At 45.7% G+C, this 27,533-nt stretch overlaps 1 protein-coding gene across 3 annotated transcripts in view; it reads right to left on the reverse strand.

The window, feature by feature from the left end:
* The window catches only part of Wdfy4 (WDFY family member 4), a 232,315-nt gene that overhangs the window by 99,374 nt on the left and 105,408 nt on the right, over positions 1–27,533 (reverse strand). For all 3 annotated transcript variants that reach the window (XM_052190142.1, XM_052190140.1, XM_052190141.1), the window contains exons 31-39: positions 27,236–27,361; positions 21,663–21,827; positions 18,458–18,661; positions 17,756–17,870; positions 16,144–16,301; positions 14,188–14,426; positions 12,117–12,238; positions 9,976–10,161; positions 8,295–8,431 (exon numbers count right to left, since the gene is read on the reverse strand). In XM_052190142.1, the coding sequence (XP_052046102.1) occupies positions 8,295–8,431; positions 9,976–10,161; positions 12,117–12,238; positions 14,188–14,426; positions 16,144–16,301; positions 17,756–17,870; positions 18,458–18,661; positions 21,663–21,827; positions 27,236–27,361 (1,452 nt within the window). The remainder of the gene's footprint in view (positions 1–8,294; positions 8,432–9,975; positions 10,162–12,116; positions 12,239–14,187; positions 14,427–16,143; positions 16,302–17,755; positions 17,871–18,457; positions 18,662–21,662; positions 21,828–27,235; positions 27,362–27,533) is intronic.

The raw sequence follows: 27,533 nt of genomic DNA on the forward strand, positions 1-27,533 counted from the left end.
AGGTAGAGAAGGAGCGGCTGACTCTCAGACCTGCACTACCTCTGTGCCTGCTCTCTTGAATGGCTTTGTATGCTTGTCCTATCACCCCAAAGAAACCATTTGTGAAAAGCCGAATGATGGAGAGGATGGTCACAGAGGTGACTGCCTGCAGAGTTCACAGAGTACCGTGACAACTGTCTGAGTAAAGGGACAAACCAGACAAGGGTGAGCATGACCACCTATGGGAAGGGCTGCAGGTCTCCACGCTTAGGCAAGCTACATTAATACTATTTAGTGTGTGAATTATACAACCTCAAGTTGTGAGGGAGACAGGCTCTGCTAAGAGAAGTTTTCAGAATAAATCAAGAAGAAAATCGTGCTGTAGAAAATCATATTGGGTAGGTCAGGTAGATGCTTGCTGCGCATCAGATTGGCATTATCAGATTGGCATTATCAGATTGGCATTATCTTGCTGGCTCATCAATGTTTGCTTAATGAATGACCAGAGGGGAGTCCACTTTGAATGGATATATGAGAGTAAGCCACCCTTCATTAAGTGGATGGTAAGCACGGCATAGCTCACAGCTTTCTGCAGAGCTCAGGGTGAAGTTGGGATGTGCATTGGAGATCGGCTACCATGTTGTCTCTGTGAACCTTCAGTCTGGATGCAGATCAAAATCCTGGACAGCGATGCTTTGCTTTCCCTGGCCAGCTACCTCATTCAAAGTAGTTAAGGAAGGACACCACCCTGTTTCACTAGAAAACGAGCCACTCTGTCTCAACCATCAGGCATCTGTCTATACCCACAGTGATGGGCAGTCAGTGTGGTTCAGGCCATGACCTTGAACGTTTTATGGCAACAAGGCAGTCTCAGATGCCTATGTTCTCTGCTTTCATCTGAAATCTGTTTAAAACTGAAATGCCTGAATCTAGCATATTCGTCTCTGGAATCATCATCATCCAAGAAGAGGTAGTTTGAGAGCCTCTAGACATATCAGATGGCTTCAACTGAATCCTCAAATGATACAGAAGTTCATGCACAACGATGACAGACAGAACTTCGTGAACCCTGGACTTTCTGCTATATTAGGCGATAGATACTCAGGATCTAATCTTGATCATCCCACTTTGGAGCTTTGGGTAAAGAGGCTTCTTTCTTGGGGAGCTTTTCCTCCAGCAGGTGTCTGGGTCCACACCATGTTTCAGAAGGGTCCTAATCCAAGGAGGTTCTTGGTTTTATTAGTCCTATCGTGGGCTCTTTACAGTTCTAATATTGTACCAGAAACCACAGGCTACACAAAGAGAGCAGAATGCAACTGTGGAACCAAGGACCACATGTTTAATGAATGCAGTCTCTCTTTCCTGAGTAGGTAGAAGAAGAGATCTCTCCTGCTTTCCTCAAAACACTAACTTCTCAAACATAGCCAATAGAAAAGATACTTAAAAATAGATTAAAAAATGGTTCAGACATTAAGAGCGTTTGCTGCTTGCACAAAGGACCTAGCTTTGGGTCCAGCACACAATAGGCAGCTAACAATCACCTGTAACTACAGTTCCCAGGGATCTGACACCTTCTTCTGGTTTCCATGGTGTCTTGCACATTCATGTTGTATTTACATACATACATACACTCAGGCACATAAAATAAATAAATCGTTAAAAAATATGTATGTTAGCTCTGAAATGTCTTTTATAAACAAGCTTGGTTAGAGAATTTAAAATATGAATCATGGACACTTTTTCAAGAAAGAATCAGTTGTAATATTTTTTTAAGCATGAAGAGCACAACTGTAAGGAAATACTTTAAATAAAGTGACCAAACAAAACAAAACAACAACAAAAAAAACCCATAACTTGCAGCAACAAATCTCTCAATGCATAGCTGAGTGTCATGGTGTACAGTCCTCGCTATGACTCAAATCAGAACAGTGCAATAGCAACCTTAATGCTCACTGCTAATAGCAAAATGATTCTTTTTATTGAAGAAGAAGAAAAAATAAAAACGATGTTGCTCTAAGCAGTTTTGAAATGAATATCTGATTCAAAACTTCCCCTGTGCATATAATTGCATGCTAATTTACATTTTAATTACTTCCTAAGAAATCAAAAGCATTTGTTGACAGTGGAACATAATGTCAACTTCACGGTGCACTGTTGGTGGATGCTTAATGAACTTAATTAGATAATTAGTGATGTTAATTATCCTTCTATTATGAAGATAAAGATGCCTCACAAATGATGTACTGAGCGAAGAAGCATCATTAAAGGTATCAGTGTTTGCTTTTGTTCATTTACATCTGTTTTTCAGATTCTTGTAACTGGCTCATGATAAACAGTGACAAATTTGCTTAAAACAGGGGTAGTGGGGAGGGGAAGGGAGGGGAGTCACTGCCTTCCTTCAGCCTGCTGTTGATCGTCCCCAGGATTCTGGGTGCTGGCACCATGGTGGGGCTGCTGCTGTTGTTGACAAATGTCTGCGGTGATAAACTACAGTTACACATGCATAACTTTCGAGTATGACATTGGTCTGTAAAACTATAATGGAAGAGCAAATCCCTGCTGCCTTGTGGCATCGTTGTCATCCTAATGTCACAGCACCACAGCTTGTGCACATTGGTTGTGATGCTGGGGTGAACAGACCTGAGCTGGCTGTCTTTAAAAGCACAGCACCCGCACATGCAAGCGCCTTGATAATGGCCATTGGCAACTGCATAACTAGCTCTGGCTTTAAAGAGCTGTGATTTTGGGAGTTAGCATGCACTTGACCTCCTCAGGAAACGTGGCCTGCAAACAGTGCGCTGGGCTGCAGCAGCCACAACCTGCAGCACGCTGTGCATCTCAGAAGTGAGTCACCCATTTCAACTCAGGGTGAGCTTAGTCTGTTAGCCACTAGATCTGGGATGCACTTCTTCACCCAGGTTCTTTCTCAGCTCAGACACCTACAGTTGCTCAGTCTTATCACAAGGTCCAGACCGGGACATTCATAGAAGATGACTACATTGGCAACAGAAGGGACTCAGAGACTCAGAGTTTCTGCAGTCCCCGACACAAGCACTGAAAACCCTGTAGTCCTGTGACATTTTATAAACCTTATGGCCAAGGTACTATCGTAAGGCAGTCACAGCACTAACAGGCAGGACTCCAATTCTGAGGTTAAGGCACTGTACGGAAGCCAGAAACTTATAACCCCTAGGGTTAGCCTGCTATATCTACATGTGCACGCATGTGCTCAAACACACGTGCACACCACCACCACCACCACCAACAACAACAGCAAAAACCACAAAAACATTTGAAGCTGTGCCTTGAATAATGATCACTGGATAATTACCAAATTTTAGTCTCACCCTCAAATCAATAAAAGCCTTCCATTTCTTTGTTCAAAAGAGAAGCCTGGGCACCTCTGACCATTTCTGGGTCCCTTTGGTTCAAATCCCCATAAATGAAATGCCCTCGTGTTGTTCAAAAGATGATTATGTCTCATATGTACTGTCTTCATGCCAGGAGGTCCCGCCATCTGGTATCAGAGTGAATCCTTTCTACCCACCACAATTACAAACACCAAGATTCCATTTTCCAGGTCTTAGTAATAGTTCTTACACCACTAAAATTTCAAAGCACATTGTTTTCAAACATTTCTTTGTGGATGGTTTTATTCCTCAACAGACAGACCTGTTTAATTGCTTTCTCTCATGAATCCCCCCCAGCCCCGCCACCAAGTTTTCCAGTAATTCCTCAGGAAGTCTGTATGTTCCAGTTTTTAGCAGCTAACCTCTGGCTTCCAGTATCCCATACATCTCCTGCCTTGTGGACACAGCGTGAATATCTTTTCTTCACACCAGTGAGAACAGGTCAACGAGATTGGCCGCCTCTCTAGACCTTCTGCACCTCCATTTTAGAAGTCTCTATACACTTTCATTTTCTCCCAACTTTAGACTACCTGCTCCCCAAAATACTTTAAAGTCATGTTCATGTAGAAATCCCTTCTTGCCCACAAACATTAGATTGTATTTGCTATATATTTATATAGTAGTATTCAGTGTGACAACCATGTGGGCTTCAAAGTCTCTAAGTGTTTCTTTCATTAAGTTCTTCAACATCTGACTCCAACTCTTGACAACAGAGCATCTGAGAGCTCTGGCTTGCTTTGATAATTGCCTTCACCCCGCCTGTAGTGGCTATTCCTGGTTGTCAACTTGACTATATCTGGAATGAACTACAGTCTAGAATTGGAAGGCTCACCTATGATCCTAATTTGGAGGCTCAGAGATATAAGTTTCTGACCTGGATCTTGGTATGGAGATCTTGAAGCATAGGGGCTAAGATAAGGAGATCTCCGAGTTCAAGATCATTTGGGATTAAAGGCATGGATGCACACGCCTTTAATCTGGGCCACATCCTCTGCTGGAGAACTACAGCCTTTAATCTGGGCTATACACTGGCTGGAAATATATAAAGACATTGGAAGAAGGAAGATTTACTCACTCTTCCTTGCCTGCTTGCCTCGTGGGACTGAGAAACTGCTAGATCCTTGGACTTCCATCCACAGCTGCTACTGACCATTGTTGGACTATAGACTGTAAATCATCGACAAATTCCCTAACTATATAAAGACTATCCATACATTCTGTGACTCTAGAGAATCCAAACTAATACACCGCCCCAGCTCTTACTCCCTCCATGATCATACACCTCGACTTTTTCTCAAAGCCCATCATAGCTGTTTTTGAAAAATCTGGTCTAACCCTTTGCCTCTCGTGATTTTATATCCTAGGGAGTAGGTCTGTGGGTCTGCCCATGAGTACATTCACTCCGGACTACCAAAGAGCGAATGCACTGAACTAGAAGATGGAGGAGGTGTCACCAGGAATCTGTATTAATCTTCCTCCTCCTCTCCCTCTTCCTCCTCCTCCTCCTCCTCCTCCAGGCTCAACCTCAGCAAGAGCATCCTCATCAGGAGGCACTAGCACAGACACGGCAGCAAGGTACCCACAAGCCACTCCCTCACTGCCCTCCAGTTCTCTATACTCACTCTCGTCCACAATTGCTTTTTAGCTTTATGACTTCTTTAAGGAGAAAACAAGTATATACAAACGTTTAAAAATGTAGGTGAAGGTTGGGGTGGCAGGGAGTATGAGAAAGGGCAGAGGAAGACACCGTGAAGATACCACAGACTCATTACTATTGCTCCCTTTGCTTCTGTGCATGTTTGAAATTTTCCACGAAGAGGTGAGGAGTAAAGTGTTTAGAGTAGACAGCCACAAGTGCCACTTGCTTCGCCAAAGACATTAGCAAGAGTGTTCCTCAACAGAGCTGCCACTGATTTGCTGGTGTGGGTCTCGGCCATGGGTAAAGGCTGCTCCATGGGAAGCTGTGTTTATGGTGGAGGATCAGAGATGGACATGCTAGGAGATGGGCTCTGAGTGGCAGACTATCCAAGGTCCCCAAGTGTGGCTACTGATGGTGCTTACAGAGATGCTGATACAGTTGGCATATATGGTCAAGGACAATCTTTAGAGGACCCTGGAAGCACTTGGAACAATATTAAATGCTCTTCTGGTTTTGGCAACCCCCCAAAAGGTCACCTTTGATATTTTAGCAACTCCAGTGAAAACTTTGCCCAGCTCTTCTTTCCCTCCACAAGTCCATCTCAGCATTCTCCTATGGTATGGAAAATAGCAACTAGGAGGAGGAGCATCTGTGTCCCAGTGGAAATGTGGTAGACCCAGGCTCAGCACTTTGTTGAGTGCCCTTCTCCTACAAATGGCCTCAGGCTCTGAGTACAGGGTCTCCCTCTTCAGATGGGGCTGGTGGCTGCTTATACAGGGAGCTGGGCACAGGTGGACAGCATATGTGTGGTTTTCCAGAGACAAGTAGGGAGAAGCCAGCTCACATTCCACACACTAAGACATGGATTAGCAGATGTATGCGTGCAGATGAACTCCGCCTCCTTAAGGACCCCCATGCCCTCTGACTCTCATTTTCCTCATAGCCCACAGATTCTCTACACTGCTCTCACTCCCCCACATCCCAGTCATTTCCTCTGGCCTTGGCTGGCTCCTGTCTTCATCTGTCCCAGCCGTGGGCAGCAGAATTTTCTTGTCTTCTTTGATGTTGGATACTCCTACCACTGTAGTATTAGGATGCTTGATGTAGCCTTCTCTACTTAAATGATGAAACACCCCTTGGATACCCTTTTGCCTCAGGAACATCATCCTTAACCTAGCCAGTACATGAACAAGACCCTACCACATCCCCCATTCAACCTCACACTTATGGACACATCCAGCATGACACTTGCTCCTTATCTAGCACTGGTTCCTGTCTTGCCCTTGTCAGTACCCTATGGCTCTTCCTGCCTGGTGTTTCTTCCTTACACTACCTTCCAAGCCCCTCTCTTTCTTGCCTCCATCCAGAAGTAATCTCCCTTGCTCTGTTCCCTCCCTAGTGCCTCCCAGTGTCCAGGTCCCATCTTCTGTTTGCCAATTCTTTTTATCCATGTGTGTCTGTAGATAGTAATATGTTTTGCATTTTGGAATAAGTTTAGGTCTGAAGAAGAATGAAGAGACAATACAGAGCATTTCTGTCTACCTGACCCTCATCTGATATCAATGAACACTCTATGTTGTGACAGTGTTTCTGCCCAAATAGGATGGTGTTTGATTACTGCTGTGGTTTGAATACAGATTGTTCCCCATGGGCTCATTGTGTCATTGTGTCAAGCACTTGATCATCAGCTATAGCAGTGACATTATTTTAGGAAGTTTTAGAAACCTTGGAGGTGTGGCCTATCTGAACTACTCTTCCCTCCCACACATTCTTGCCTACCATGGTGTTCTGTCTAAGCACACAGACCAAGTCACCGTGGGTTGAACCCTTGGAAACCACCAACCAAAACAAATCGTCCTTATACCAGGTGGGAAGACAGCTTCCCAATTTGTTCCAAAACACAAGCAACTTGAAATTGAGTGGGCAGAAAAGCAATATCCCTGCTAAGGAGAAAGTGGGCTGGCCAGAGTATCACTCAAGATTCTCCAAGCAGACAGTGGCTAAATGGCTTCCAGAACACCCTGAGCTGGCTTTTGGAGGTCTGAGGAGAGAGGCCAAGTCCCTAGCCTCTATCCAACTCTCAAGGCCTTCACCATGTCAGAGACGACATCATGATTGATCCCAGAAGGGACTGCGATGGGGCCAGGGGCAGGGGCCAGGGGCCAGGGGGGCGGGGAGGGGAAAATCACATCTATCAAAGTAAGTGACATCTATGAAATTGGCCTTGACTCAAAGCTCAGCTTCCATGTCAGGACGAGTCCATACTCTTCTGCAGAGGAAGAGAGGTGTGAGCCATGACAAATCCTACCTCATATGCCTCAGTCCCAGGAACAATTTATCAGTGCTATAGAGCTGTCAGCGCTGACATGATAAGGAATAACACCGGATGAATAATGCTTCCTCCAGTACCAACTCCTTTAATTACAAGCCTCTTCTTTCCAGAAGAGAGACAGAAGATGCGAAAACACCAATTTCATGCACTCGTGCCTGAATAATGTCTCCATGCTGCTTTTTCCAGATGGCGACCTCCTCACTGGAGGGACTAATGATGTGGGCATATTTAGGGAAAAACCAATAACGGAGTCTTTAACCTTCAACAACAAAAAGCGTGTTATACAAAATGTTCCTTGGGATACATTAGAAAATATCAATTACATTGCTCACTGAGGTGTAATCAGCTGTAATAATCAAAATTAATTTTTAAAAATAATTAAACAGACCCCAGGGCAAATAGTTGATGCTCTTATCTTATGACATCACAGTGTACATATGTACCTGAGAACTGTGCCTTCTGGTAACGACAAAGGCAGCTCGTGGAGATGAGTGATGGATGTGGGGTCGGTCTGAGGGCTACAGAGTCTCAACGCAGTGCTCCCTCCTTCCAGAACCTTCCATGCCCATTCTTTAGTATCCTTATCTGTGGCTGTTCTGTGCCCTTTCCAACAGGGTGACCAGTTTAGGGAAGTCTAGCCGGTCTTAGAATTTGAAACACGTTCTCCTTGTTTCAAAATGAACTTGTTTTCTTAAAATTTAGGTGTTCCAAGAATACCTGCTTAATACTGAAAAGTAACCTAGATCCCATTCCAGTTAAAGTCAGCTTTAGATCTGGCTTTAGGTCTAGCCCCTAACTGGGAAGCCACATGCTCATTCCCAGACACTCAGAAACTGTGGAACATGATTACATGTATCAGACAGCAGAGAGGAGATGCCACAACTGGGATCTGAGACCCCTGAGACATCTCCCAGGTCAGGGGTTCTAGGCTCACCTCTGCTCTGCACTCAGGATCCTTTGCCTGCCGCCCTGGCATCAGTCTCATGGCCGAGGATAGGCTCCCACTCCACGAAGTCACTTTGCTGTGGTGTGTGACACTTGAGCGACTGGCCAGTGACTTCTTCTCAGATGCTGTGGGGGGAATAAGAGCTGAAGCTGAGAGATCACATACACACCAGTTCCACAGCTGGCTGGCTAAGGGCGCTCTAGGGCCCGGATGCTGCATCCCTTCTGCCAAAGAGAAGCAGCATAAACGGCAGGCTCACCCTGCCATCTTCAGATGTTCCTTCCACTAAGATGTATGTAGCCTATGGGGCCCCTAGACTTGGTCCAAACTCCTGTCTCTATGGCTCGTTGGTGTCTAGCGAGCCATATGAGAATATATGGTAACATCCCGGAGTTATTAAACCTCGGTGTTCTCATAGGACGGAATGGCAATAGAAGAATTCAGACCCTCTGTCATGAGGGTGGGCTAAAAGAACGAGCTTAAAGGACCTGAAACATTTAAAGTGTTTAGTACAGAGTCCACCTCGGCTCTGTACACCTTTACATCTCCATGGGCATATGTGTCTTGTTTTATTACACTTATCTCTGGCACACAATCTGATACTGTGGCTCCAAACTACACATACACGGGTTGCTACAGCTTGAGTGTGGGGGATCTGAAATCCATGTTGTAGGATCCCTGTCGTGATGCTAGGAAGTGGCAAAGGGAGGAGGCTTCATCCTCAGGATAGATTCATGCCTTATAAGGGGCTGAAGGAAACGGGCTCAGACCTCTGTCCTTCCATTCCTTCTATCAGGTAAAGACATAGCATCCAAGCACACCTTAGTTGATATTATAAGGCCTGACTTGGAAGCAGACAGATCTCTGACTAGACAACCAATCTCATATACCCAGATCTTGGACTTCTTAGTTTTTAGAACTCTTAAGAAATTGAATTTCTGTTATGCATAAACTATCCAATTTATGCTTTTTATGTAAGCAGCATGAATGGACTAAGATAGACATACAGACACATACCTTCTGGTACAATTTGGAAAGCCAGTCAGATAAGGGCTCTGGATGTCTGGAGAGTAAGCCAATAGATAAGCAAACACCTACCTCTTGATGTGCTGTAAACTTTTGTGATGTTGAAAGACTTTAAAGAGGCATAAGAATTTTGAATCTCGAAACCAAAGCAAAGTTAAAATCTTATTGTTAAATTGATAACCATGAAGGCAGACTATTTGGTTTTTATGCCAATATTTTAAGGATAGTCATTCATTTCATGAGGTGACAGTATATAGCCTGAACTTCAAGGCTTCTGTGTAGCTTGGAGCAAAGTTTCACAGCTGATCAGTGATCACTGGGGCCAGATCTAGTGCTCCAACCTCACAAATCTTAGCCAGAACCCTGGACAAGTGGCCAGACCCTCTAAGGGATTATTGCAAGCTGTCTGCTTGGTAGTACTTCCAGCCTTCCTTTTCCCCAGCCGGTAAATACAACATTCATTCTTTGTGAGGACAGGTAAGATATGTTTCAGTGATGTAAACCAAATGTATGAAACAGAAAAGGTCCTGGCTGTGGGTAGAATCCTGGGTAAAAAAGGCCCTTGACCCTGAGTGGAACCTTGAAAGGTAATGACTTCATGAGGCCTAGCAGTTTTTGTTCCTTGACTTGAGGGGACAGAGACCTAAGTAATGCTGCCAGGCTCTGAGCATTGTCTCCTCCCAGAGTGGGGTGACCTCTTCGATCTTCACTTCGCTTTCCCCAGCCTTCACAGAGAGATCGATCTTGAAGGCATCCTCCAGGGTCTGTCGCCTCTGTGCCACCAGCTGCTGCCAGAGCGTCCGCACTGACTTCTGGATGCTGTGCTGGACTAGGAAAGAGAGTACACAGCACAGTGAGGGTAGCCTCCCCCAAACAGGACTAAAGAGGACCCCCGAGACAGAATCTCTCTTCTTGATATCTTGATTGCATCAGCTTTGCAAGCTCTGCCCAGAAGTCAATTTGTAGAGCCAAAGCTACCAACATCCATGTAAGTTGGCTTTTACCTTCTTCCTATGTCTACCTCTTACTAAGACCTGTCTGCCTCTCACACCCAAATCTAAGAAATGAGATCAAGGGATAAAGGAGTCTCCAATCCCCAATTCTGTCTGATACCAGTAGCATCCCTTGTGTGTGACTCCTCAGTAACTATGGTGGTTTGACTATGTTTGGCCCATGAGAATTGCTAGGAGGTGTGGCCTTGTTGGAGTAGGTGTGGCCTTGTTGGAGTAGGTGTGGCCTTGTTGGAGTAGGTGTGGCCTTGTTGGAGGAAGTGCATTACTGTGGGTGTGGGCTTTGAGGTCCTATGCTCAAGCTCCACCCAGTATGGAAGAGCCGCCCCCTTCCTAGCTACCTTCAGAGGAGAATGTCCTGCTGTTGCTTTGGGATCAAGATGTTGAACTCTCAGCTCCTTCTCCAGCACCATGTCTGCCTGCAAGCCACCATGCTTCCAGCTCTAATGATAATGGACTAAACTTCTGAAACTGTAAGCCAGCTCCAGGTAAATGTTTGCCTTCGTAAGAGTTGCCTTGGTCATGGTGTCTCCTCACAGCAATGGAAACCCTAACTAAGACAATAGCTAAAAGGTTACCCCAAACACCTCCTAACTGTTCTTCTTAAACACATTGTTCTCTATGGAGAATGGAGCCCAAATGCAAGGGGTGCCCAGGTGAACCATTTCATTTTCTTAACACTGGATCTGCTTCTCAGACTCTATCTTTCTCAGCGCCCTGGGTTATCCGAAAACTAGACACATCTACAAGCCAGCCCTGCTTAATACACTGAAGTCTCTAGTGCCTTGAACTGTGTGTGTGTGTGTGTGTGTGTGTGCGCGCGCGCATGCGCGCGCGCAGGGATTTATTCAGACATGTGGATTTATGGAGGCCAGAGACCGATGTTGGGTGTCTTCATCACTCTCTCCCTTACTCAACCTGAAGCATCAGCTTTCTGGCTTGGCTAGGCTGGATGGCCAGTAAGTCCCTGGGATCCTCCCGTGTCCACCTCTCCAGTGCTGAGATGACAGGTATTTGCTACCACGGTCTGCTTTTCATGAGCAGTAGGGGTCAGAACTCATATCCTCCTGCTTACTCCATAAGCATTTTGCTGACTGAGCTACTTCCTAGCCTGGGGTCTGTTTTGCTAATCCCACCCTACCAAATTCCCGAGTGTAGCCATGCACGCTGTAACTGGCACTGTGTCAGTATAAAGTTTACAGCCACAAGGTTATGAACCCGGAAAGGCTTAGGAGCCTCTCTGACCACAGCCCAGGTGTGCTCATCCTGATGATTCATACTGCAAGGTGCACAAGGCTAGTGGTACAGACTTCAAATCCAGCAGCAGAGGCTTGGACCTTCTCAGTCAAGACAGAATGGATGCAGTTCTTAAACACATGAGTGCGTGTGCATGCTTTGGTGTGCATTTGCTTTACTGAATGCTTGTGTGTGTGTGTGTGTGTGTGTGTGTGTGTGTGTGTGTTATATAAACTGACAATTGTGGGAACAAAGCTGAGAGGTAGCGAGGTGTTGGTTTGAACTGGCATGTCAGTTTCAACTTGAGTGAGGAGTCAAGGGCTTGAAGTAAATTTCTCTATCTTCTTACCCATCCCTCTAGCTGACCTATGCCTCCCTCCTCCCGCCCATCTCTCCATCCTCTCATTCTTGCCTTCATCCTCCATACATCCATCTCTCCTCTCATCCATGCCTTGCCAATGTGTCTGGAGCCTGCACTGCAGCTGCTGCTGTCCACCTCACCTCCCCCATCCCCCACAGGACACCCGGCAGACCGCACCATCGCCCAGACTTGGGAGACCCTCTTCCTTCTTATCTTTCACTTCTTCATTTGGAGAAAGGAAGACTTGGTGATATGGAGCAATTCTGGGCTTGGGCTCCAATCCAAATCCTTCCGGATAACTAGTAAAGAAGAAAGATATGACTGTAAATTCAAGTTCCTAAGGATCATGCCATGGTTCTTTTTATAAGAGGCCACTCCTAAAACTCAGTATATATCAACATGGAAAAGTATGCCAAGTTAAAGAAAGTACAACTTAACAATGCTCATAGCTGATATTGAACAATGGATTTTCATATAGCAGAAAACACTGACTTATTATAGGTTGTCCTGGCTATGAGATCCTTCTTGTGCCTTCAGCAGAGCCACTGATTCATTTCTTAGTGTCTCTTCCCTGTCATCAGAACTGGACCTTCCATAGCACTGATACTTGACTCTATGGGACCTTAATGTAATCCCATAGCCAGGGCTGGTTTCCAGACCATGTAACTGCACAGAGTCCTAGATCTTCAAGGACTCTGTGCAAGACAACACTAGTAATTATTAAACATAGGCTTCATATTTTAAATTTGTCAGGGACCCACATTTCTAATGGGAATAGATGACTCATACACTGGATTCCCCTGCACCTTATACTGTGGCAATCCTATTTCTGATAGTACCCTGTGCCCTCTTCTAGAGGGCCCTGCCTCCTGGATAGAAAAAATACTTACAGTAAGTAGATAAAATCTAAAACAGCAAACATAGAAATAGAAATCTACCCACATTCAAGAAAAAGAACACTGTTGAAATGTAAAGAATGAAATGTTCTGCAGAGGGCCACTGTGTGAAAGAATGCGCCTGCTTCCTCCGCTGGGCTCCCACATAAAGAGACAAGGAAAAGCCTCCAGACTTAACCATACGCTGAAAATGGATATTTCCCAAATTAACGAATGGTAGTAGAACTAGAGCCTCTCTGGGCTGGAGGTTCCCCATCACTTCCCAAGGTCTCTAGTTAGTTCCTGCTGGCCTTGCTGCTTCCCCTCCTGAGGTTGGGATGATAGCCAGCACAGGCATGGGGTTGGCTTCCTTGATGGTGTTAAACTGAGCCAACCCTAGTGATAACTCATGTTCAAAAACATGAGTTCATTGATTCAAATGACTAAACTTATCATTTATACTGGCATAAGTATGATTGAGAAAGGTGGAATCAGGCACGGTGGCAGATTTGAATAATCATAGGACCCTAGAAGTAGAAGCAACAAGATTAGGGGTTCAAGACCAACCTTAACCACGCAACAAGTTTCAGACCAGACTAAGCTATTTCTCGAAGCTAAAACACAGAGGGGGAGATAAAGGAGTACATATGTATGTGCATGTATACATATATGTGTAAAATGAAATATATATACATATATGCAAAATGAAATATATAGGAAGATAGATATAAATAAATCAATATGCAAATATTCACAAAATTTTTAACACTTCAAATGATGAACAACATTTGGTCCCAAGCATTTCAGATAAAAGAGTGAATCTCTTCTACCATGTTGGGGGAGATGAGTTGACCACAGTACATTCAAGAAGCAAAGATTCAAGTGGGGCTTCCAGAAAGGGGGCTTACTCAACTGCAGTCTTAGGGAAGTGTGCTTGTTGATATTATTCTGAATCCCATACATATTATGTGTCGTTTTCTGCAAAGAAAATTATTTCTAGCTTGTATGGTACATTGAATTATGAACATTTTCCCCTACTGAGATTGCATTTATCAAATATTAATGTTTCTGAAATCTGGCTATATAAAAAGAAATCAATGTGTACACTTAATGTTTGCATCTTCTGCCTCAAAAAATGAAATCAATTAAATATCTCAGAATTGTGGAAATGAGGTAAATTATTATTTTTTGATGCCTCTAGTTGCTCGGTCTTGGGGATGCCTTGTCGATTAAGCACTGCACACAATTTCAGCTATCTAGCTGAACAAAAAGTTTCTTTCATTTATACTGACCTCCCCCAATTATCCTTCCCTCTGCATCTTGCTTTTCTGTCCTGACCACTGGCACAGGGAAGAAAGCACATTAGTTCTTACCTCCTGGTATTCAGCAGCAAAAGACAATGCATGAGGCACAGGAGGAAGCTGACATTGGAATTGTAGGTGGCAAAGATGATGTCCCAGTGCTCCTGTAGGAAGTCCAGGATGCTAAGGAGGCCAAGGCTCTCCGACAGGGACTGCTGAGGCTTGGAGAGGCAGTACAGGATGACTTTATTCAAACTGCTGTACAATGCACTCATGATGGTGTCCTTTTGGGAAGATGGGTTCTCAATGACCTGCACCACCAAAGTGAGACACACATGGACTCATGAGCAGTTTGCTATTTTACACACTGACCCAATTTACCATGGAAACAATGCTTTGAAAAGTTACACAGTCACAGATGCTTCCATGTACAGTGGGCAACTCTCAATGTAGAGAGACTCACAACTGGTCAGTATGCGAAGACTCAGCCCTAAATAGTACCTATATCACCTCCTCCAAAGGCTCAGAGAACAGCACACAAGAAGGAAAAGAAAGACTAAGAACTGGAGGATGGGAAGGAGTTCTATGAAATGTCTTCTGGTCATGATACAGATGCTGCATCTGAAGTTTAAAGCAGCTATGGCCACCAGCACATCATCTGCACAAGGCTGGGCCGATCCTATCATAGATGGGGAGGGCAGCGTCTGGAATGGTCCCATCTCTCTCAGAGGAACTCTAGACAATTAACAGTTGCTGAGAGAGGAGGAGCCACATTCCTACACTCCTCAGTGGTACAGGACCTCATTCAAGTAAACTCTCTGAAATGAAGTAGGCTACAAAAAAAGACATGAAATGGGGGTCTTGGGAAGAAGGAGACATTCAGGAGGAGGGGGAAGGGAAGAAGAAAGGACAGTTGGGAAGACTTTGAAAAGAATGCATGGAATTGTGAATGAATGTATTTTTTAAGTGACACAGTCTGACCTGTCACTAGATTTCTACACTCTTGAGCCTCTACCGAAAAGAGGATCAATAAAGGCAATTCACAGAATTCAAGAAGAAACTCATAAAGACGAAGAAGCTAAGAGCTGACCACAGCCATATTTTGGAAGATGGATTTAGTAATCACAGGTTTCTGAAATGTTGGTGAGGTGGCTGACATTTAATAAATGAACATATGCTGTTCGTATCTGTTTTAAAACAGGTATGTTATTAATTACAACAATGTTAATAATTACAAGAGCAATTAGCAATAATCCATATATGTATATATATGTATATATACATATATCTATGTGTGTGTGTGTATATATATATATATATATATATATATATATATATATATATATATATATCTCACTTCATTTAAGTGTCATGATATCATAAAGTAGACTATTAGATGACCTTACTCTAGGGAAGAAAGGCTGAGGTCAGTGTGGTTATCTGGTCAGCAAGGGTCAAGCCCACCTGGGGCACCTGAACTGTGCCTTTCTCTCTCTTGTCCCCTAAAGGAATTAGAAGCATCAGACTTTATTCAGTTCATCAAAAACTCAGGATGTTGCATAGGGCCAGAGTATAGGGTCTTAGCATGGGTGGCTCGACTTGTCCATTCAGCCTCTGCAGGACACAGGTCAATGATGGGCAGTTTTTTATTCTGTCAAGATGGCTTGTTAGTTGGGCTCTCTTGGAGTAGAACAGTAAGTGCTCTGTTTCTCTACTGTAGAGTTCCATTTGCTTATAGACTGGTGAGAGTTAGGGTTCAAGGTTTCATCACTATCCTGTCCACATCTCTCAAACCACAGCTAAGGACTGAGGGTATGGACTGTAGAAGGCAGGAGGAGGCGGGCCTGAGGGACCTCCTTCAGGGTATGCAGAGACTATCAAGCATGCCTGGCCTTTAACAAGCTTCCTTTTTTTTCTATCTATCTTGGATTCTATCTCAACTCTAGGGACGAAGATCTATCTGAATTAAGAAGGCTCCCAGTCCATCCACAGGATGCTTCTCACCACCCCGGTGACGCAGCTTCTTACCACCATGATGTGCTCGAGGATGAAGAGGAGGATGTGCCTGGGATCTGCTGAGAATATCCCACTATACAGCTTCTCAACCAGCTTCTGGGTGAAGGAGGAAATGCTTGCAAGGGAAGGCACAGTACCAGCTTCTGTATTTGGCTGAGGCTCCTTACTGCCTGGGTGAGGTAAGGCAACAGACCTAGATTAGGATGTCTAGTGGGTTTCTCCACCCCACAGTCTACAAATCCTTTTTTGTGTCCATGTCCTAGTCACCTATGTATCCCCGAGTTCTGAAGATGGAGTCTCTAGTAGGTACACAGAGAACACATTTATTCAAAGCAAACTGAGCTTAAACAAGCCAGTTAGTGATATTAATCAGGGGATGGCAAGACAATCAAGAGGATGTTTCCTCTTGGACATGAAAACAAGAGAGTCGAATCTTCAAAGCCAATGAGAAGGGGATCCAAGGCCATGTTGCCATGCTGGACTGGTGTATGGGTTAGTTTTTAGACAACTTGACACAAGCTGGAGTCATCTTGGACCAAAAGAACATCAATCATGGAATCGCCTCCACGAGACTGGTCTGTAAGCAAGCCAATGGGACACTTTCTTGATTAATGCTTGATGTGAGGGTGCCCAACCCATTGAAGGTGGCAGGAGCCCTGGAAGGATGGTCCAGGGTTGTTTAAGAAAGCAAGAAAACTGAGCCATCCATGGGAGCAAGGCAGGAAGAAGCTTCCCTCCATATCCTCTTTGTGCATTGCTGCCTTGACTCTGCTTAGTAATGGACTGTGATCAGGCTGTATAAGCCAAACAGACCCTGTCCTCCCAAGTTCCTTATGGCCATTGATCTTTATCACAGAGTAGAAGGCAAGCTAGGACATTTTTGGAAAGAGTCATACTGTAAAGCAGATAGCTAGACTCAGTATGTGGAGATCTCAAATGATTCCTAGATCCATCCCGAGTTAGCCAATACTGTCCCATGCACAGTCCAGGCCAGCAACCCAGTCATACTGCCATTCAGAGACAGAGACAAGAGGATCACTGTATTGCCATGTCAGCATTATGCCTCTCCAGCCCCCTACTCTCTTCCATGCCAGATATCAAGAGAAAGGCACAGCCAGGTTTGCACGCTGTGCTGTAGGGGAAAATCCTAGAGGCAAGCTATGTCCCATGGGATTCCTGTGGCTCAGAAAACACTAGTGGGACATGGCTTTGATTTTTAAATGAAGTCTGGGGCCGTCCTGGAACTAAGGTCTCAAGGGTTGCAAGATGGCTGCATCTTTACCCAGGGCCTTTCGTTCAGGAAATGTTCACTGTGCAATGAGTCTGTCGTTAGCATGGGTAAGAAGGTTCAGAGTGTGTAAGGCTAAATCATCTCACAGTCCCGAAGCATGAGTCAGGTTCCTGATGAAGTCACAGGATAAGACAGGGGGGGAGTTTCTACTTCAGAATGGCCCAACTACAAGAGGTCTCACCGACCTGTGTCAACAGAAGTCAACAACTCTCACTGAAGATGGATGCAGAGATGGAAATGCCAGGGAATGGTAACACTCACCTGGAGATCTTGGTGTTCCAGTGACCTGCCCAAAGCTAGGAACACAGAAGAGCTCAGAAACCACTGACTCACCTCTTAGGGTGGGCATGCCACCCCCGCTTGGGACATGGAATATGTCCATGGTGGAGAGTAGGACCTCAGACTGGAAGTCTCGCTTCTGCTGACTGGTGGCACCATCCGGGGAAGCCTGGAAACATAGCCCAGGACTGAGATGACAGCCATTGAGTCACTGTGTTCCCTTAGTGACCGCATTCCCCTTGGCTGACGAGTGCGTATGGGCTGCTGACTGGCCATGAGTGCCTTTCTCTGAGGCATTGTCCTCTGATGACACAGCCACCTCACCACGGAGGTAAAGCTGGCTCTCAGAGTTAAGAGGGAGTCAGAGAAGTCCACAGTCAATGGCCACCTGGCAGGTATCTCAATGTAAAGTTGACTCCAGGACACAGCATGCCACGGCCCTTAGGGACCAGAGCTGAGACCACTCATGAGCAAGCTTCTGCCCCAGAATTCTGCTTCTCGTCCCCTTCTCCTGAATACCTACTTACAAATCACTCCCACCAAAGCCTTGCCTCAGGCTCTGCTTCTAAGGACCTCCCATCTATTCATCTGTTGGTCCGCCTTGGCCTAAGGTTCATGGCCCCTCACCAAGTCACTGCAGTACTAACAGACAAACTCCCAATGGCAGCTGGTGTCTTAGGTCTGGGCATGCTCCGCAGCTGATGGCCAGTCTCCTCCCAGCGACCACGGTCCACCAACACCAGCCTTCTAACCTACCTCCAGGAGGGCCTCCAAGGGCAGCCACTGCTTGGGGCTGGACACTCCAAGCAGCAACTCCCTCAGGAGGACTTGCATGAACTCTCTCAGCTGCCTCCGAGCTTGATGTGTCTTGAAAGAAGCTTGGGACCCCTCAGCAACATGGCTGGCTTCATCAGAGGACCCGGAACTGCTGGTCTTTCTAGAGGACTCATACGTGGCCTCCTGGGAGAAGTGACAGAGCAGTGTAGTTGGCTCCACTGGAAGCCTTTGCCCACATGTCACTGTAGGCAAGATCCTCATCAAAGCCACCTTAACTCCTGCATGCAAACCTGTTCTGCAGACATGAGATTGACCCGGAGTCAAACTTGTAAGGTGGCCACATCTGTCTGAGATGCACTTTGAGAGCCACAGAGTCAGAGACCACCAGGGAGGTCTAGAATGCCCTACCAGGCATGGCAATGTCTGGTTCTTGGACTCAGCTCTAGGTCCCCAATGCTCTACCTGTCCCGGTCCTGCTAATGCTGACAGACAACATCCTTGGATGAGAAGGACAGAGAGGATGTGCTGGGGAATCTCTCCCAGATCTCCAAAGCTATCTGACACTTAGGTTCTCACTGAGGATTTGCAGATAGATAGATAGATAGATAGATAGATAGATAGATAGATAGATAGATAGATAGATAGATAGATAGATAGATAGATAGATAGATAAAACAGGCAGGGTTCATTTCCCTAGATAGTCCAGGACAACATGGAAATGCTCAGAGGCCAAACCATAGGCCCAAGGACACATGGCCAGGGACTCTTATCTCCTGCCCCGTGAACGTTTCATGTGCCTTCATCTGCTGGCACCTCCCTTTGCTCATTCATAAAATTAATGCAGCCATTCTTAATTAAGCCATAAAATGAATTTAATGGCACCTAGGGAGGTGGTGACTGCATTAATTAGCTCCGTGCGGCCTTGACTGGAAAGATGCCATATAAATTCACAGCAAATGGCAGGCTTTTGGCCACCGGCCACCTGCAAGAGGATGTTCTGTCTCATTGTCTGTGCCACAAAGACCTGGCAGGGCTGACTTGGTTGAGGCTAGGAAGGATGAAGGCTACTTCAAAACTGGGGCAGAAGCCCTAAGATGGGGCCTGCTTGGCCTGCTGAGCAGTTTGTTGGCCTGAGAGATTTCTGTGGAGGAGGGACTTTCTCCTCTCTTTCCCTTCCACAGAAGTGACAGGTGGGTGTGGAGGAAGCACCTTGGGCCAGAGTGCACTTGGCTAAAATCTCCCAATTCAGCAGATGCCAAACCTGGCTCAGACACAGCCTGAGGTAGCACCAGGGTCACAGTGCCAGGCCACAGATTTTGGGAGCCTGGTTCCTTGTCTAAGACCCATTGGGGATGGTAAGAGCAGCCTGAAGAACTGTCCTCCCTGCTGGCCCAGGTCACCTTGTCTAGCTTGCATTTGGGTCTCCCAACTGCAGCCGGCTGGGCCTTCTTTGGGTCTTTCTGGGTTTTTTCCTCATTTCTAGTGAGTTACTTGAGTATATATGGATTTGTCAGACCATAGTGCGACTACTTTCTCATTTTCTATGCATCTTCTAGTCTTTATATTTGATCTCCTTATTTAAACTAAATATGCTTGTCCCTTAGCATCCCTGGGATATTGGTTCTAGGAAACCCTGAAGATACCAAACTCCCCAGATGCCCAAATCTGTTATACAAAATGGTACCATATTTGCATAGATTCTGCCCAAATCCCCCTGCCCTGTTATTTCATCGTCTCCACATGAGTGGCAGTGCTTAATATAACACCAGCGCTATTAAAATGTAATGTTTATGGAATAATAATGAAAAAATCTGCACATGTTGGGGACAGACAAAAACATGTTTAATATCTAAAAGTATTTCCGTCTGAAGCTGGACACACTCCCAAACACAAAGCTCATGGATACAGAGCGCTGGCCAGAACCTTCAGACTTAGTCAGCTGTTTATTTTAAGATGATCATAATGGGAAGGAGACAGGTTTGGAGGACCGCCACTTTAAATCTTGGAAAGGTAGCATGTGTCAGTTTTGCCACCCTTTGGCCAGATGGGCCTGGGCCCGGGGACACAGAGGGGCATCTTTCTTTCTGAGACTGTTCTCTTTCTGGCACTGCCTTCCTCTGGGGCCATTGAGCTTCACAAAGCTCCAGGTTCAGGCCTGTACCCCAGGGGCCCAGGAGATGAGCGTAGTCTCCACGTACACACCTTTGGAAGGGGCTGGTTCAGGGCCCTTCACTCACTCCACTAGCTGTTTCAGCACATTGTGGTGCGTGGTCACTCCATGCTCAACTCTGAAAGTCAGCTGTGGTAAGCCCTGTGTCTAGTAAGCCCTTCTAACTAATGTTACAACTTGCAAACAAACATCACAGCTCCCTCTGAGTCTCTGCTTCCTAATCCACCAGGATGAGGACCGAAGTGCCAATTTCTGCCTGTCTTCTTCCTGTGTTTGATTCTCTGCCCCCCTCCCCGTCCCCCTCTCCATTCTCACCATCTGCTTTTACTCAGATCTGTAGCGCCCTTGACCCACCTGACCCTACACACATGGCACGGGTTCTCTGACTCAAACTCACAGTTCTTTCCAAAGCCCCTCTTCTAACCTTTCAGCAATCAAGATTCAAGGCCTCCTCTTCTAGACTGAAATGAGTCCTCACTCTCTTCTTGGTCCCTCAAGCTCTGAGCTTGAGCTCTGAGTTTGTGGGTCCTCACAAACCTACTACCCAGAAAAAGAGCTGGATCAAGTTCCAGGGGCCCAAAGACAGAAAAAAATTACTGAGAAAAAAAAAGTGGAAGGAAAGACAGTGGTACCACCTAGGCTCTGTCGGTGGCATGGGTGGCAAGAAGCCCCTGGCGTGGGATGCTAGTTTCCCAGTACCAGAATGGAATATATTCTACCAAATATATAACATTTGAACTTGAGCTATGATAAAATATCACATTATTGAGATTTCTAACAACTAAAACAAATAAACAAACAGAAACTGGACTCTGGAGCTGAAATTGACCTTGAGCTGCATTCACCTCAGCCAAGAAAAGGGAAATTGGCCATGTTGTTCATTCCGTGTTCAGTCGAGTTGCTTAACGTGCGTTTCGACTTTGGGAGGCAGGGAGGTACTCGACCCTTCACCCATGAAGGGTGATGATGTTCACAGCCGCTCACCCTGAGGCCTCAGAGCAAGGTGAGTCCTACCTTCTGGGCTTCCAGGGGGAAAGCGATGGCCGCCAAGGTCTGGAGGAAGTCAGGGGCTCTCCAGGCTGGGTCCTGGGGGTAGGAGCGGTGCACCAGGCCGAGGAACTGAAGAATACTGCTGGAGAGTGTCTGCTCCCAGGCACTGTCTCCTGAACCTGCAGGGGGCTGAGGATATGCTCTGTGAGACATGGCGGGAGACATGCCCTGCGACACATGACTTCAGCAGCATGGCAGAGGGACAGCGCAGGTAACTGAGAGAGACCAAGGAGCTAGAATATAGGGGGCAGCTTCCAGAGACCCCTTGATGCAACACGCTTCTGGCAATTGCCTAAGACAGCTGGGCAGAAGGAGGAGCAGAGTAAGCAGGCGTGGACATTGCTCTACGTGTTTCATGCACGATCCTTCCCTCACCCCAAGCCTTCGGGAATGGGTTCCATATTTACCTCTGTTTTGCAGTTGGAAACATGGAAGCCTGGAGGGGCTCACTCTCACCACAGACCACGCAGTATGTGAAAGTCAGTGAGTGTGAGCCTAGGAGATCTGCTAGAGTGCACTGTGTCCTCACACCACACTGGTGGCAGTGAACTTGCCATGCTAGGCTCAGGGAAGAGTGTGCCTGTTCAGTACTCAGTCCAGCCTTCCCCAGCCCAGAGCCGACTTCCCCACTAGAGACTCCACCCTGATCCACACTGGGGCCTCTCTGGTCTGAGTAGGGCTTGAAGAGGCCTACTCATGCCAACCAGGAGCCTGGAATGTGCTGTGCTGTGCTGTGCTGTGCTGTGCTGTGCTGTGCTGTGCTGTGCTGTGCTGGGCTGGGCTGGGCTGGGCTGGGCTGGGCTGGGCTGTGCTATGCTGAGCTGAGCTGAGCTGAGCTGAGCTGTGCTGTGCTGTGCTGTGCTGTGCTGTGCTGTGCTGTGCTGTGCTGTGCTGGGCTGTGCTGGGCTGGGCTGTGCTGGGCTGTGCTGTGCTGGACTGTGCTGGGCTGTGCTGTGCTGAGCTGACCTGTGCTGTGCTGGACTGTGCTGTGCTGTGCTGTGCTGTGCTGTGCTGTGCTGTGCTGTGCTGTGCTGTGCTGTGCTGTGCTGAGCTGTGCTGTGCTGTGCTGTGCTGTGCTGTGCTGTGCTGTGCTGTGCTGTGCTGTGCTGTGCTGAGCTGAGCTGAGCTGTGCTGATCCCCGGTGCCCTATCTATCTGAGCTGGAGTTTCCTCCCACACTCTGCTCTCTTCTCTGGTTCAGACTGAGCCTCCTCCACCCAGTTCCCTTGTGTAACATACTCAGCTGCCCATTCAGAGATCAACATGTGCCCCAGTTAAGACATCCAGCTACTGTCGAACATCTCGCTATTCTGATGCCCGGAACTTCATATTGACCAGCCTCGATCTTAGGCTCCTTCTCTGCATAGCCACACCAGCACAGAATCAACACTCAGCCTATTCCAAGTGGCCCACAGGTAGGTATTAGAGTTATTCTTATGATTAAATTTCAGACTTTGTCTCTCATCCCTCTACAAGTTTACCATGTGTAGAATCATATCTACTGAAACTGGCAAATGTCCCCTTCATAACAGGTGTGTTCACTGTGTTAGGTTAGTTACCGAGGGACTTAGCCCATCATTGTGATGTTAAATGCATATCCTTAACATGTGAATTTAATGTGCTTGCATTAACATTTGGGCATATACTTTCATTTTCCTCTGCATATTTTACAACTTTGTTTTTTAGTTTCAACTGAGTTTACAGATTACTTTTGCTTTATTTTTGATAACATATTGGTTAGATAGACAACAAGTTCCTTATACAACAAACAGAAAATATACATTTTAGATATCCCAAAAATTAGTTGCATATTAGCCCTCCAGTAGAATATAGTTTTTAAAATGAATAATATAAATAAATATGTATTTACACACACACACACACATATATATGTGCATACATACATACATACATACATACATATAGATGCTCAGCTACATGGATATTGAGAGTATGAACCAAGAGATCTTTAAAAATGTAATTATAGATCCAGTGGATACACATGGCCCCAGTTGAGGGATGGAGGCACACACTCACCTCAAAAATATTGATGCCCTCCTGTCAAAAGGAAATACAGGGACAAAGAGTGGAGCAGAGACTGAAGGAAAGGCCATCCACAGACTGCTCCACCTAGGGATCCATCGCATCTCCTGATACCAAACCCAAATACTATTACTGATGCCAAGAAGTGTTGACTGACAGTAACCCAGTATAGCTGTCCCCTGAGAGGCTCGGCCAGATCAATTCAGAGGCAGATGTATACAGCCAAACATTGGACTGAATGTAAGCACCCTAATGGAGAAGTTAGGGCTGGGACAGTAGGAGGTGAAGGGATTTGAAGCTTCAGAGGAAGAACAACAATATCAACCAACCAGAACCCTCAAAGCTCTGAGGGACTAAACCACCAACCAAAGAGTACACAGTGGGTACCCATGGCTCCAGCTGGATATGTAGCAGAGGACTGCCTAATCTCGAATCTCTGAGAGGGGAGCCCCTTGGTCCTGTGGAGGCTTGATGACCCAGGATAGGGGAATAATGTGGCACTGAGGCAGGAGTGGGTGGGCAGGTAGGGGAGCACCCTCATAGTGGTGGGGGAAGGGAAGAAGGGATGGGGGTTTGTGGAAAGGAAGCTGGGAAGAGGGATAACATTTGAAATGTATACCTGGCAGTGGTGGTGCATGCCTTTAATCCCAGCACTTGGGAGGCAGAGGCAGGTGGATTTCTGAATTCGAGGCCAGCCTGGTCTACAGAGTGAGTTCCAGGACAGCCAGGGCTATACAAAGAGACCCTGTCTCAAAAAACAAAACAAAACAAAACAAAACAAAACAAAAAACCATTTGAAATGTAAATAAATAAAATAACCAATAAAAAATGAAAAAAAATGTAACTATAGGAATTCTGGGAAATAACAAAATTGAAAGATGCCAAGTATTAGAGTCTTAGAAAGTTACATAAATAAGTAAGGGTACTCATCAATATATCCAAGATAGCATTCTTAAAGTATGTCCACGGGCCTTCAGGCTCTTTGAAAAACAAAAAGAAAGAAAGAAAAGCTACGGTGGAAAGAAAGCTCAAATCTCAAAGCTGAGAGTGAGGAGGTGGAAACTGTCGCCCAGAACATGAGTTAGAAGACACCTGCTAGAGCTGCAGGGTCCCTCAGGGGCCCATGTGTTAGAGCTGCACTGTTAATGGTGTGGACAATTGTACAAACTTGAGACAAATAGGAAGTCTTGAGTCATTGGAGATGTACCCCAAAAGGACACTGCAGAATTTCAGGGTTCTCTATTTTCTGAGGTGAGGTATCATGGAGAAAACCCAGGCCCAGGAAACTTATATTTGAATAATATAAGAATTAGTAAATTTAGTATTCTTTTTACTATACAGGAGGACCTATATTTTATTTTAAAACTTACACAATACCAATATCAAACTTCACAATAGCACAATGGAAAGAAATCTCAGCCCAATAGCCTTTGTAAGTGTTGATATAAAATCATAAATGGAAATTTGTTAATAGAACATGGAAATGCATTGAAAGAAAGAACACAAGGACTGAAGGAGATCTTTACAAGAATAGGAAGGATCCTCTTGATAGAATTTTATCATTGATTGAAAGTGATTGAAAGACACAAGCACGTGATCACTTAACAATACGGCCAAGACAAAGCGAAAAATTGTTATTCTTTCAAAGGCTAACACGTGTGTCAGGGAGATGACTCAGCCAGTAGAAGCACTTGCTGCACGCACAGCAAACGTGTGTGACCTGAGTTTGGTGTGTGAGTTCATGCTAAAAGCCTAGTTCAGCAGTGCAATCATTAGCTCCAGCACTCCTACGGTGAGATGGGAGGTAGACACAAAATTGGTCAGAAGCCTACATGTGAGCCTGCCAAGAAGATGCAGCTATAAACAGCTAGAAAGATCCTCAAAGAGGAAGGAGTGGATTAACACCCGGTTATCTTCTGATCTCCATGCACGCACCACAGCACACACACGCCTGCATATATGCACGTGCATATACGGCTTTTAAAGTAAGTGATTTTTTAAGTTAAAAAATAGGGTCTGTGCCTTCTCAACATAGCCACATCTACATGCAGGAGAGAGAGAGAAACGGGTGAAGGCTAAAACGATGTGGTTTTGATCTAAGGCTAAAGAGCTCCTCTATGGAGCCACTCTCCGTGCTGCTGTGTTGCCGAGGGTCTGAGAACAGGCTGAGCATCCCTACGCCAAATGAGTGCTAAGGAGAGGAATAGATGGGGACAGCGTGTGGCATGGCTGGGCGGGGGGAGTATTTAAAGTCTACTGAAATGTTTCTGAGAAGTTCACTCAGACAAAAATGCATAAGGTATAATTTAACCCCCAATGCACACCACAGATTTTTGCACCCAAGAGGTCACCAAGCTAGAGAGCCAAGATGTGCTTTGCGGGTGTTTTGTAATGATGAACGCACCAGGCAACCTCATGTGTTGTCTATTACAGATATGCATACCTCATCATACACAAATCTTACATTTATCTACTTTATTGACATTTTTTTAAAACGTCCACGAAATATTGAAGAAATAAAAGGAAAAATTGTGAGACTCCATCCTCTATAAGGACATGGTATGATTTCCTAAAGATGCCTGCGGTTATTCCTGTCTAGCACACAGTGGCTGTATTTGCAGCTGGGGGTCGGGGTGTCAGATGATTGCTTGGTTTGGGTTTCTACTTTCTGCCTGTGAGAGACAATACTTGTACAGCATTTTTTTTTTTTACAAGAACAATGGCATTTCCTCAGAGAATCAACTCTCCCATTAGGCCTGGTATCTTCAGAATGAAATTGACTTTCTCAGCCTCTGACCCTTGCTGACCTGTTCCCAGGCCAAATAACCTTCAATAGCTGCCACAGTGTTTAAACTAATCCCGTCTACCCATTGCTCACAAGCCTTGAAAGTCAAATTCAAGCAGCTCCTGCACCAAAGGGCTCTGAGACAGGCCACCCATTTTCTTTGTGTGAGGCATCTACCTCAAAGTATCTCTTGGGCAAGGCCACCTGGACTGATGCAGATGAGCCTCTTAAAAAAGAGACATATCTTTGTCTCCTCAGAAATGTCCCCACTGAGGAAAACCAAATACTTAAAAGAAATAGAGAGTAGATGTCCCATGGTGACAGTGCATAAATCACCTTGGGAACCTTTAGGTCCCCCATGGTGGCATTTGTGTCTTATAAGAAGAAAAAGAGAGAGACACAAGGTAGCAGAGTTGCTCAGTGTCACCATGGGGGTCCCCTCCACCACTCTATGAGACAGCAACAGGCTCTCACTGCGTGCCAGGCAGATCTGGTACCATGCTCCTGAACTTCCCACCCTTCAGAACTATGAGCTAAATTAGCCTCAGTTCCTTGTAAATTACATAATCAGAGGCATTTTTTTTCTATATAACAGAGAATGGATGAATACATAAGCTTTACTAGGAAGCTTCTGGAACAAAACAAGCTGACCCTTCCAAACTCTTTCCCATTGGAACCTTCTGGAATGCTGTGTGGGGAGCAGGTCTCACCTGGCTCATGATGGCTTTCAGCATCCCCAGGAGCAGCAGGGCACCTTCTATGCACAGCCCGGCCTGGAGCACTTCTTGCTGCTGATGTTTCTGAAGCAGCCACTGAAGCATCAAATCCAAGCTCTCCTTATGAAGAAAGAAGAACCACAAGGAGATTTGCCCACCCGTGGCTAGCTTTATCACAGTGCTTCACATTTCCCAGGCTTCCCCAGTAGGAAAAGCAAGAGGACAGAAACAGATTGGGTCACCGGCCCTTAAGGGGCCTTCGAGCCCCATGTGCATTGGAAGCACACAACTC

Source organism: Apodemus sylvaticus, chromosome 8 (genome assembly GCF_947179515.1).
Source record: "Apodemus sylvaticus chromosome 8, mApoSyl1.1, whole genome shotgun sequence".
Classification (NCBI taxonomy): domain Eukaryota; kingdom Metazoa; phylum Chordata; class Mammalia; order Rodentia; family Muridae; genus Apodemus; species Apodemus sylvaticus.